Source organism: Dermacentor variabilis, chromosome 2 (genome assembly GCF_050947875.1).
Source record: "Dermacentor variabilis isolate Ectoservices chromosome 2, ASM5094787v1, whole genome shotgun sequence".
Lineage (NCBI taxonomy): Eukaryota > Metazoa > Arthropoda > Arachnida > Ixodida > Ixodidae > Dermacentor > Dermacentor variabilis.
Window position 1 is genome coordinate 125,108,009 of NC_134569.1, and position 13,531 is coordinate 125,121,539.

General features: G+C 46.1%; 2 protein-coding genes across 2 annotated transcripts in view; one reads left to right on the forward strand and one right to left on the reverse strand.

Annotated features, from left to right (window-relative positions):
• The window catches only part of LOC142572653 (uncharacterized), a 338,433-nt gene that overhangs the window by 236,808 nt on the left and 88,094 nt on the right, over positions 1–13,531 (forward strand). The gene's annotated exons all lie outside the window — the stretch shown is intronic.
• The window catches only part of LOC142573342 (uncharacterized), a 63,154-nt gene that overhangs the window by 36,807 nt on the left and 12,816 nt on the right, over positions 1–13,531 (reverse strand). The window contains exons 8-12 of the mRNA XM_075682999.1: positions 6,496–6,643; positions 5,596–5,756; positions 4,091–4,268; positions 3,065–3,287; positions 1,891–2,041 (exon numbers count right to left, since the gene is read on the reverse strand). Of these exons, the coding sequence (XP_075539114.1) occupies positions 1,891–2,041; positions 3,065–3,287; positions 4,091–4,268; positions 5,596–5,756; positions 6,496–6,643 (861 nt within the window). The remainder of the gene's footprint in view (positions 1–1,890; positions 2,042–3,064; positions 3,288–4,090; positions 4,269–5,595; positions 5,757–6,495; positions 6,644–13,531) is intronic.

Consider the following 13,531-nt stretch of genomic DNA (forward strand, 5'->3'; position numbering starts at 1 on the left):
TCGAATTGAACATAGAATACGTTTCGAATCGTTTACGAATAACGAGCAGCCAATTTAACAATGGATGCGAAACGGTATTCGCATCCTTCTAGTATTCATAAGCTTAGCAACTTTTTCTCATTACATTGCGCATTATCAAGCATTGTTTACCAAAATGCACGAATGGTGCATTAGGAACAATTAAGCAGCTTGTACGCATATACAGGATCTTTGGGAGAGTGCGAATTATGGCTGTTCTTACGTAAGTTCAATAAGTTACTTACGTAACTTTTACACGGCGTGTGTTCTCAAGTTTTATGCACATGTTACGCCCGCGGATATGAAAATTATAGTACTTTTGCCCCAATTGTGTTTGATTTCGCACACTTGACATTTTAATATATTCGGACAGTATTCTAAAAATATTCGTATTTACGAATAGTGACTGTTCGATTGGAAGACCGAATCGAATAGGACGCTATTTTATTCCTTACCCGCCGTGGTTGCTTAGTGGCTGTTGTGTTGGGCTGCTAAGCACGAGGTCGCGGGATCGAATCCCGGGATCGAATACGGGTCAAGGCGGCCGCGTTTAGATGGGGGCGAAACGCGCAAACATCCCTGTACTTAGATTTAGGTGCACGTTAAAGAACCCCAGGTGGTCCAAATTTCCGGCGTCCCCCACTACGGTGTGCCTCATAATCAGATCGTGGTTTTGGCACGTAAAAGCCCATAATGTTTATTCGACTGCCTAATTGAATCTTTCGAATATTCGCGCACACCTGCATAATACAAGCGTCCAATTAGGTTATTCAACCCGACGCTTCTTCTTGAACTGCATTCACAGTGCGAACATTACGACATGTTCCTAAAAAAACATGCAATTTGGTGTTTCGCGCTGTTCCAAGATCTTTATCCCGCATTCTTCTGCGCAAGGACCTACATATATGCACGCACGCACGCACGCACGCACGCACGCACGCACGCACGCACGCACGCACGCACGCACGCACGCACGCACGCACGCACACACACACACACACACACACACACACACACACACACACAAATATATATATATATATATATATATATATATATATATATATATATATATGATGCAGTGTGGCGCATTACAGTGATTCCTCAATGTGTGCACTATTGTTTCGTCTTTATTGATATCTGCAGAACATTAAGGAAGATTCCGACTACCTTTTCTGCTGAAGGAAATAGCCGCAAACTATTCGAGTAAGCGTACACAAGGCCCTAGAAGAAGAAACACAGCACTCACACAGGACTCTTTTTTTCCTTTTTATTTAGAACTTTGTTTGTACGGAATGGGTAGTAGAACACAACTTTACAAAGTGTGGCGCAAAAGAAGCGTATAGTGCAGCGTTGAGCGACATAAACATTCGTTGAGGAGACAGAGCAGGATGCTGCTGGCCCCAGACGGATGTAGCCTTGGAACGCATGCCGGACACTGCCGCTGCGGGGCTTTCGGGAAAATTTGGGGAATTATGTCACCGTTCAGAAGCGCAGCGTGGGACGGGTGAGCAAGATGGTGCGCACAGCTAGGCGGAACAAGTACACGAACCCGCATTCTGTGACCCATCCCGTGCACGGTGTCGAGCCGGTCCGGCCGCCCCCCTTGACACAAGTACACCATGAAATGAGTCTGCCAAGCGTTACCGATCGATTGCTAAGCCCACATGGCGTAAGAACTTTAGGAGGAGTCGCGACACCTCCCTCCAGAATGTCCAGCGTCCACTCGGAAACACCATGTCGTCCACGCTATAGCTTGTAGAAAAGCCTACAGGCTGGAGCGCTTTAAACGAAAATTAGCGTCCTGTAACGAGTCCAGCACATACTCCAACAAATGGTGTTCAACGTTGCCGGGAGCCTTGCGAGTCACACATCATGACATTCTCGTTCTTCATTGTCTTCTATGATCATAGCTGCCGCCTTGCTGCCGATCATCATTGCAACCGCATTTGTGTGACCACTCGCAATGTCGGGCATCACAGAAGCGTCGGCCACTCGGAGATTCGTCACGTTGCCTCGAACCCTGAGTGGAAAGCAAAGGCACGACAGTACATGCGTAATTAAAGAGTGTGTAGCTCTGTTGTTATAGAAAGGACACTCGTGATGGCTCTTTGGCTGTGGCGCTATGCTTCTAAGCACGAGGTCGCGGGTTTGACGCATCTGCCGCTTGCCATAGGGAGAAATGCGAGAACGCTAGCGTACTTAGTACTGTGACCATGGCAAAATTCTTTAGGCTGCATGTTAGGAGTCTCGAGCATCTCTCAAATAGACCATTTGCCCACCGCCGCGATCCAAGCTTTATTATGATTTTTTGTACCGCGACAACGATTTGAGAACCTCTGTCCAGAATGAGTGCGGTTGTCAACTTTTGGCAAATGCCGTGCATGCCATGTTTTCTTATATACAGAAAGCTTATACATATGCAGAGTCATAGTCTTGTTTCAAGTGCAGATGGGTATCTAGGCCAGAGCTGCAGGCTGTTGCGATTAAATTAAGTGTTTTCGTTATCTCTACAGCGGGTGCCAGATGACAGAAAAGTGTGGATTCGCACCATGGTTGGTCAGGTGGAATAGAAAACTGCAAGTTGAGTTTCCAAGATTCTAATATCATTGGAGCCTTCCAGATATCACTACTTTAATGTAAACCCAAACGCAAGGGAGCTTCTTAAACCCATCCGTTGTGCGTGATGTCAATGGCTGTAACTTAATTCTTGACGCGTTCACACACACCAGGGATTAAGGAACCTCTCTTCTTTGTTCATTGGCCATCTTCAGCGTAAATGTGGGCATAGCAAGAAATAAACAGGGAGGCAACCTGGCTAAGCTCGCTGCTAGCTGCAAGCGCCGAGAATGCGTACGTCCGAGAGGAATGCGACCGTGAAAAATACGCGCAGTGTAAACCGAGGGGGCAGCCCCCGTGCAGCAGTTAGACACAAGTGGCACATAGGCAGACACGTCATTAGGCAGGATTTGCGCAGCGCTGAACGCATAAGGCCAATATTTACTAGTTCTTTTTTTTGCCTAATCTCACGTGATCTGTTACTTACCGGAGTCGTTCGTCTAGGACAGCTTCCGAGTGCGATCCCATAGCCACTGTGCAGCACAGGTGCCACATAGTGTGCGCGGCATGGCGGAACAGGCACTCGGTGTAATTCTGGCTCCACAGGGATCCCGCCTCAGCACACGGAGGGAAGGTAACGTTCCAGGGCTCGGCACCGATGCTCTGCATGGCTGCTGTGCCCAGCACCTCGTCGATGAACTTTCTCGTGCCTGAAACAGAAGCGCGAACCACTCACAGGCGCACTTTTGTCCTCTTTGCGCTCTTTTATTCGTACGCTGCAAAGCACCTTGCAAGTTGCGTGTGCAACTCGCCGATTCCGGAAGGGATGTCTCACAATCGGCGCTTTGTGGAACGTCTGTGCCCTGTTATGCGTCAGTTAGGCGAACACGTGGCGTTTTGCATGCCTTATGTACCTCTCCTTTCGCTGAAAGAATCGACTGGCTGAAGGACCATCCCAAGCGCGTGCTTAGCAATGTCTTCTCACCTGTGCCAGCACTCTTAAAGAGAAGCTTCCAGCGACTGGTCTAACTGTAGGAGATGTCGAGCATTGCGACTGACGAATGCGTTTGTAGGGCCGCATGCACTTAGTTATATTTTGTATACTGCGAGAGTGTTGTGATAGCCTGTTTCCTTTCTATATTTGTTTATCTCGAAGGATGAAACTCCAAAGTGCTTTCTTGCTATCCTATTTTTCCTCTAAACGGTTAGCAACCAAGAATCACAAAAATACCGTGGTAAATTTATCTCGTAGAATGAATTACTTGCTGCTGTTATCGTCAGGTTCTCCGATTGAGATTCGCGCAAGTTTTGGGCGAATTTTTCCGTGCACGTAGCCGTATACTGCTTACGACGGGTTTCTTGTTTGTTTTGTATCCCGTCTTCGTTATATGCAGTTTTCTTTGAAGATGCAAGTTTTTTAACTAGGTTGTTCAAGAAGGTGGCGTCAACTAAACAGTTGGGAAAGGGTGTGCGAGTGTAGGTGTGCTTGCTGCAGCCAGCGATGCATCTTTACCTTCAGCGGCCCTCTTAACATCGTCAGGGTGATCGAGAATTCTCGGGTCGATATCCGGGTGGTCGTAAGGGTCAGCAGATCGAAGTGTGATGGCGCCCCTTGACTTTGGCCGGTTGAGGATGACTATGCTACGAAAGCCGAGCCTTCCGTCTGTAGGTCCAATAATGCCGTCAAAAGCCTTCAGCAGCCAAATAATATTCAAATAATAGGTTAGTGAAAATCAGCTTGGTGTTTCATCTTGAGCTTAGCTGCTCAACATGAATGAACAGGGAGTAAGGAGAATGAACAATGAACAGGGGGTAAGGAGAGTGATCAAATTATACGAAGACATAAATGTTGGAGAATACGCAAGCGAAAGGGGCCTTCCATGAGAGCGTCCAGAGCTCTGATAAGCAAAAAAAAAAAAAGGACACAGCAACCTTAAAAGGCCTCGCAAGCGTGTCAAGAGTCTAGCAGTGTCGTGAATTAATACAAGTGACTCGCACATCACGGGTGCGCGGAATGCGCCGCAAACGCTGGCACTAACTTCCGTTGTCGAGACAGTCGAATGCTATACACGCTAATTTCGTCTTCGTTTGGAAATACCAGTGCTGCGCACCTTCTAGAGCGCTCCTCAACGCACACAATATATCCGCTGTTCCCTTTTTGTTCCTGTCCATCTTTCACGCTGATTTCTCTACTACCAATGCGCGGCGGGTACGGTGAGAAAGCTGAATTAGACATTTCTTGTTTCTTCCCTAATCACACGTAAAGCCTGCAGCAAGATTCCGAACGGTGTCACAAATTCCAAATACGGTTCTTTTGCAGCCGGCTGACATCGAAAGCGGGCACCAGATTATGTGACGTCTGCATCCCTAGACGGACTGTACCACTGAAAGGCACCACTCAAGATTTATATTTTGTGTACGGGTCATTCAGTTTCGCGTGCAACGGGTTCGTGCAGCTAAAGATAATGCTTATTTTTCTGCTTGAATTTCGTGTTCAGTATTGCACAGTCGACGATAGCGCATGTGATTTGCTGTACTTGAGACCATCTGCTCCATTAATTTAATAAATTCAGGATTTTTTTTTACTTGCCAAAACCGTGGTCTGATAATGAGGCAAGCCGTATAGTGGAGTTCAGACTCCAAATTAATTTTGACCACTTGGGGTTCTTAAACGTCCGCCCGATGCATGGTACGCACTTCAGTCGTGTGAAAGTGACATTATCTTAAGAATTATAGTTGAAGCTGAGAGAGGTGGCACTGACGGCTCACTCACACAGGCTTATGCACCAGGTGCAATCGTGGAAAAGGCTTCCCACAACAGTCTTGCGATATTATTCACTTGACATGTGTTCCTTGTGTTCCACTAACTTCGTGTATCACTGTGCTTGCCCCGGCGCACCAGAACGAGAGGCATCTCCACTGAAATAAAATCTTTAGCTTCTCCGTGCGTGCTTGTGTCTGTGCGTGTGCGTGCGTGCGTGCGTGCATCTGTGTGTGTGCGTTCCATAGCAGCCTTACCTCTGGTAACAGGCCGAGCTCCATCATCGCGGATTTGAAAAGCTGACTGGCGGGCGAGGTTGAAACCGGGGCTATTTCGATGTCTGGAATGTCAGCGTCCGTCGCATGGTCGGTGTGCAGGAACTGCACGAACTCGGTGCTCGCCGGTATTGAGATTGTGCCTTCCGGAAATCGTGGAGACAAATAACAACTCCAGTTGAGCGCGGGACGAAAACAATTTTCTTGTCTTTGACCGCAGGCGTGCATCGCGCAAGCTTCGCGTCGTATTGCTAAGCGCCCACTGCTTCACGACAGTCTCACCCCCGTGCTCATAATCGCGCCTTCACTCAACGCCTTGAGCCAGCCGAGTCGAGGCGATGTCACTTCCTTCACTGATGGCGCCAATGCGTTTCATGAACTCTGCTCTCGGTACTCGTGTCTGCCTCGAAATGTGCAAGCAGGACTGCACCGAGAAGTGTATCTGTAGCGGAATTTAAATCGAGCGCGACTGAATTATTTGCGGAGAAGTGCTCGGTTATTATGAAGTTAGACGTGCATTGACTCGAGCCCTCCTGAAAGGGCCAACTGAACATGGCGTGACACAGCTTAATAAGTTGGTTATTCTCATCTTCTCACGTGGTCTGCACGCTTCCTTCTTTTATTATAACGTCATTAATAATTTATCGTGACGAAACTAGTGCTTGAGCTATGAACGAAACACTGAACATTAAGGGTTTCTCCCACCCCTCTGCCTCTGATGAAAAGAAACAATGCCCAGGAAACATCGTTCAGAATTTTGCAGTTGTGTACCGTCGAGTCGCTGTCGACTCCTGGAGACGCCATGAATATATGAACGCGAATGAGATCTGCTTAACCATCCAGAGTAAGAGTCTACAACACTTTACTACTGCCTAGCCTTACCAGTTTTATTCCAGTTATACTGCTCGATATCATCGAGGCCGAAAGGCGGGATACCAGCATTCACGTTCGTACTGACGGGAGGGGCCATCTGAAGCACCACGTGGTCCTGTAGATTGCGCCCGACTGGAAGGTCAGCAATCACTGGAATCTGCGTATCAAGAAACAGGGCTCAATGTGACAGCAAATAGTGTGCAATTAGCGGCTGAAGGATTAGACTTTTCTTTGCAGCTGTATATGAGGCTCCATCAGCAGCCTACAGCAGTCTGGGACGTTCATTCGTACTGATGAGCTTCCGCAACATTATTACAGAAGCGCAGGATATGGCTCAGGCCTGTCGTGTGCTTTTTTCTCACTGCGAGGTTGTTTCATCATGGCTGCTCTTTCCGGCTCGTTGAGTGCGAAATTAAAAGAAGCTCGGAAAAAAGCATAACTAATGAGGGCGATGGAAAAACCCATATCATTATGACAAACTTGTCAACTTCGCTTGAGCTACCCTGTTGATCGGTTTTATGTTAGGCAGGTGCTACGCTCGGAGAGCAAACAGAGTGCTGAACATTTCTTTTGCGGCAATGTCTGCTTGTCATCTTTATAGCTATCGTGCCGGCGCAATGAGGTCCGTTTATTAATATTTCTCACTGGCAAAAAAAAAAGAAACGTACTTAATTGGAAACTGCCAGTGCTCTCGAAAATGTGGCCAAATATAGTAAAAAAGAGCTACCTCTACCCAAAGAATTTGCCAGCACTCAAATGAATTCAGAATGTAGACCGCTACTCCAGATGGTTCCATGTTAGAGGTGCGTGCTTTGCCGAAGCCGCAAATATTAGCGTGTGTTTTTGTAGACAGCCGTTGACTGTGTTCCTCGTTTAGCAGCATCTTCAGAGCAGCTTCCGAGTTTGTCGTGAAGGCTTTGCAGAGCAGACGTGACGAAGTCTGCTCTGCATGTGACCTAAGCAGGGACTGACCTTCATTCGTTCGTCCGTAAGTTCTAAATTATGCGCACAAATATTCGTGAAAGCAATGCCCTGCCTTAAACTGCGACATTTTCTCGATGAATCCGATTTCGAAGGAGTTGCTCAAGACAGCATGCAATGCCTGTAAAGCCTGACGACCTCTAGCACGTCCTTCGTTTTGATGCCTTAATCGAGATCCTCGCTGCGTAATAAATTACTCCCCTCTTTTCGTTCATTAGATAACGAGGGTCTCGGCTCTGGCAACTTTTGTGCCTTCAGGTAATGCATACAAAATTTCATTAACATGTTACCTTATCCCTAGTTCACGTACTACGCTATGCCCGCGGTTGAAAAGATGTGCTACAACAGTCGCCATGGACGTCAGCGATGGCGTTGGTTAACACTCCCAGGACTAGATCCGATCATCATCATCATCATAATAATAATCATCATCATCAGCATCATCATCATCATCATCTTCTTCTTCTTCTTCTTCTTCTTCTTCTTCTTCTTCTTCTTCTTCTTCTTCTTCTTCTTCAGCATGTTTTATGTCCACTGCAGGACGAAGGCCTCTCCCTGCGATTTCCAATTACCCCTGTTCTGCGCCAACCGATTCCAACTAGCGCCCGCGAATTTCCTAATTTCATCGCTCCACCTAGTTTTCTGCCTTCCTCGACTGCGTTTACCTTCTCTTGGTACCCATTCTGTAACCCTAATGGTCCAATGGTTACCTAAGCTGCGCATTACATCGCCTGCTTAGCTCCATTTTTTCCTCTTAATGTCAATTAGAATATCGGCTATACTCATTTGGTCTCTGATCCAAACCGCTCTCTTTCTGTCTCTTAACGTTATGCCTAGCATCCTTCGTTCCATCGCTCTTTGCGCAGTCCTCAACTTGGTCTCAAGCTTCTTTGTCAATCCCCAAGTCTCTGCCCCGTATGTCAGCGCCGGTAAAATGCACTGATTGTACACCTTCCATTTCAATGATAATGGTAAGCTTCCAGTCAGGAGCTGACAATTTCTGCGGTATTCAATCCAACCCATTTTTATTCTTCGATGAATTTCCTCCTAATGATCAGGGTTCCCTATGATTAGTTGACCTAGGTAAATATACTACTTTACAGACTCTAAAAGCTGACTAGTGATCTTGAACTCTTGTTCCCTTGCCCGGCTATTCATCATTAGCTTTGTCTTCCGCATATTAATCTTCAACTCCACTCTTACGCTCTTTCCGTTAAGGTCCTCAATCATCTGTTGTAACTCGTCTTCAGCGTTGTTGCATAGAACAATGTCATCGGCAAACCGAGAATTGCTAAGAGATTCGCCGTCGATCCTTACTCCTAAGCCTTCCCAGATTAATAGCTTCAATACTTCTTCCAAGCACGCAGGGAATAGCATTGGAGAGATTATGTCTCCCTGCCTGACCCCTTTCTTCATAGGTATCTTCCTGCTTGTGTAGAATTAAGGTAGCTGTGGAATTTCTATAGATATTTTCCAAGGTATTCCTGTAAGCGGTCTGTACTCCTTGATTACGTAATGCGTCTATGACTGCTAGTATCTCTACTGAATCAAATTCCTTTTCGTAATCTATGGAAGCCATATAGAGAAGCTTATTTCACTCTGCTGATTTCTCGATTACCTGATTAATCACATGAATGTGATCGATTGTACAGTATCCCTTCCTGAAGCCAGCCTCTTCCTTTGGTTGACTAAAGTCTAGTGTTGCCCTTATTCTTTTGGAGATCATTTCGGTCAATAGTTGATGTAATACTGGGAGTAAGCTCATAGGCCTGTAATTTTTCATTTCTTTAACGTCTTCCTTTTTGCGCATTAGTATAATGCTTACATACTTCCAGTTTTCTGGGAGCCTTGCAGTTGATGACACTTCGTGTAAAGAGCTGCCAGTTTTCCAAGCATTATGTCTCCTCCATCTTTGATTAAATCAACTGTTAGTCCATCTTCTCCGGCCGCTCTTCCTCGTTTCGTGACTTGTAAGGTCCTTCTGACCTCACCGCTAGTTATAGAAGGAGGTTCTGCATCCTGTTTATTTCTATTTCTAATGGAGGTATCCTGACTCCTCTGGGTACTGTACAGGTCAGCATATAATTCTTCTGCTGCTTTTACTATACCTTCGAGATTGCTTATGATATTACCCTGCTTATCTTTCAGTGCATACATCTTGGTTTGTTCTATGCCAAGTTTCCTTCTCACTGATTTCAGGCAGCATCCATTTTTTACGGCTTCTTCAAGCTTTCTCACGTTATAGTTTAGAACATCACTCATTTTCGCCTTGTTGATCAGTTTTGGCAGTTATGCGAATTCTATCTTATCTCTTGAGTTGGACACGTTCATTCTTTGTCGTTTCTTCATTAGGTCGTTTGTTAGTTGGGAGAGCTTGCCTACAGGTTGCCTTGGTGCTTTGCATCCCACTTCAATTGCTGCCTCTGAAGCCAGCCTAGTTATGGTTTCATTCATTGCCTCTACGCCATCATCATCTCTCTGTTCCAAGGCTATATATTTGTTTGCAAGTACCAGCATGAATTTGTCTGCTTCTACCCTTGCTGCATCTAGGTTGACCTGTTTCTCCTTGACAAATTTTACTCTTTCTCTCTTTAAATTGCAGTGAATCCCAACCCTCACTAACTTATGATAATTGCACTTTACCCTACACATCACTTCTACATCCTGCACTATGCTGGTATCGGCAGAAAGTATGAAACCAATTTCATTTCTTGTTTCACCATTAGGGCTTTTCCAGGTCCACTTTCTGTTGCTACGCTACCTGAAAAAGGCGTTCATTATTCGAAGCTTGTTCCTTTCTGCGAATTCTACCAGCATCTCTCCTCTAGCGTTCCTAGAATCGACGCCGTAGTTGCTAATTGCTTGTTCACTAGTCTGCCTTTTCCCCACTTTTGCATTGAAGTCGCCCATTACTACAGTGTAATGAGTTTGCGCTATTCTCATCGCTAATTCAACATCTTCATAGAACTGATCTACTTCATCATCATCGTGACCGGACGTTGGAGCGTAGACTTGTACTACATTTAATCTATACCTCTTATTAAGTTTGATTACGACTACTACTACCCTCTCAATTCTGTGGGATTCGTCAATGCTGCCCGCTATGTCCTTATGCATTAGCAATCCTACCCCGTATTGCTTCTTATCTGGGGACCTCAATAGCAGAGGACATGTCCGTTGTTCAGCAATGTATAAGCCTCACCAGTTCTTCTCATTTCACTAAGGCCGATGATATCCCAAACAATGTCTGATAGTTCCTCAAAGAGTCCTGCTAAGCTAGCCTCACTCGATAGAGTTGGGCTGTTAAAGGTTGACAGGGTCACTTTCCATTGGCGGCCTGTCCGGACCGAGAGATTCTTAGCACCCTCCGCTGCGTTACAGGTCTGACCGCCGCCTTGGTCAGGTACTCCGCAGCTGCTTCGGCCTGAGGGCCATGGGTTAATTGTAGGTATCATGAGGGAGGTGGTGGCCGAATACTCCACCAGGGAGGCCAATTCCTGTTCTGGTGAGGGAGTGTCTTTGTTCAAGCTTAGTGGGCCTTCCTAATTTGGTTTTACCTAGATTACTATAGCCCCACTCGCTCTCGGCATCTTTTGCCGGTGTCAGGCGTCACTTCAAGCATTAAAAAAACCTTATAGAAGGATTCGAACTTCCGACTATGGTAACTGAGCATTCGCCATAGCTCAGTCAGATAATCCCGTAGGTGGCGAGGCTACCTTATAGCCGACAAGTATAGCCCAGGACGCCCTACATGTCTAAAAACGTCTTTGAGTTATCCGCGACAGATGTGATCGCAATGGGTAACTCAATACAGAACTATTTCTAAACGGTACTGGCCTTATAGTTCCGAAATCTGACGTGCGCGGTCGGCAGTTAACGCGGCTAGGCAAACTATGCAGGCGTTCCGGTAGTCACGCACAAATACCCAAGAAATTAGACGGGAAAACCGCGCCGTGGCAGTGCAGCGCACAAGTAATGCGAAAATGTGGATTCGATTCCCCACTGCGGCAACTTGTTCACTTATCCACTTTCATTTGTCTTTATCATTTTTACGTTCCAGTTAAAAACAAGTAATTTACGCTATTTAAAAGCACAAACACACAGGCGGCTGCGCATTTTCGACACAACTCGGCCTCAGCCGACGGAATGGTACGCCACTAATAGAGGTGGCCACATCACAGGCTCGACCCCAGATGCTAGAAGAATGCCTTCTACGCGCACCGAAGACATCCGTGGCTACAAAGCATGTTTTCAGTAGTAAAGAAGACGAAATTTTCCTGCTACAAGTTGCTCGTTTTTTCTTGACTTACACCGCGGGGGACACCCAAGGACACTTCGAAGGCTTTATCATATCATCCTCGAACATTTTCTTCACCTGTTTTTTATTCGCGTTTCTTCGGGACCACGCGGTAGGGGTCCTGTCAAATTGGTCCTGTGGCATCTTCCGTAATTGTCTGATCAGCGGTGTTTGCTTGACCTGGAACGTGTACGAAAAGTAACCGTCAATTAGTTCCAGTAGGTGCTGCCGCTCAGCGGGCGACACGTGGAGCTAACGTCGACAAATTTCGTTGCTGCTACCACAATGGTCTTTTCATTAATTTCGTGGTCGTACACAAAGAAACAGTCCTTGTATACTATGTTATCACAGTACGCAATTGCAGTGCCATTCGGGACGTGGCGGCGTTCGTCGCTGTAGTTCCTAAGGAGCAGTGCTGCGTGGCCGCGATTTTATGCCAGAATGCCTTTCGCAATCAAAACGCATTGTGTGAGAAATAGTGTGCTGATTTTCTCGCTATCATATAACCATGGTGAGGTCTCTCGCAGGAAACAGACACAGGGCAGATGGTTCGCGGCGCTATCGTCACGTGCTCGGTTAGTCGTAAACGTTCGCGCTGTCTATGATAGTTGCCGCCTACATCTGGGCTCGCGGAAACTGTGACCAAACGTTCCGGGATGTTTATAACAGCGCTATAATCCCGCAGAAAAGCCATCCCCAAGATGAGTGCCTTGCAACACTCGGGGAGGATAACGAACCTGGCAACAAAGCTGGAATTATCGATGCGGAGACAGGCCGTGCATTTAACTGTGGGCATCAATACTATATAGTTTTTCAAAGACTTGAAAAATTATAGACCGATCAGCTTACTGTCCGTTGCCTACAAAGTATTTACTAAGGTAATCGCAAATAGAATCAGGAACACCTTACACTTCCGCCAACCAAAGGACCAGGCAGGATTCCGTAAAGGCTACTCAACAATAGACCATATTCACACTATCAATTAGGTGATAGAAAAATGTGCGGAATATAACCAACCTTTATATATAGCTTTCATTGATTACGAGAAAGCGTTTGATTCACTCGAAACCTCAGCAGTCATGGAGGCATTGCAGAATCAGGGTGTAGACGTGCCGTATGTAAAAATACTGAAAGATGTCTATAGCGGCTCCATAGCCACCGTAGTCCTCCATAAAGAAAGCAACAAAATCCCAATAAAGAAAGGCGTCAGGCAGGGAGATACGATCTGTCCAATGCTATTCACAGCGTGTTTACAGGAGGTATTCAGAGACCTGGATTGGGAAGAATTGGGGATAAGAGTTAATGGAGAATACCTTTCCTAGGTATGCTCTGTGGCGCAAAATACATTTCTTGAAAAGGGACAGAAGAAAGGAAGACAGTGAAGTGTCTTCCTTTCTTCTGTCACTTTTCAAGAAATGTATTTTGCGCCACACAGCATACCTAGGGAATCTAAGCACCAACTTGCACAAGAAGAAGTCCTTTTGGAGAATATCTTAGTAACTTGCGATTCGCTGGTGATATTGCCTTGCTTAGTAACTCAGGGGACCAACTGCAATGCATGCTCACTGACCTGGAGAGGCAAAGCCGAAAGGTGGGTCTAAAAATTAATCTTCAAAAAACTAAAGTAATGTTTTACAGTCTCAGAAGAGAACAGCAATTTACAATAGGTAGCGAGGCACTGGAAGTGGTAAGGGAATACATCTACTTAGGGCAGGTAGGGACGGCGGATCCGGATCATGAGACTGAAATAATCAGAAGAATAAGAAT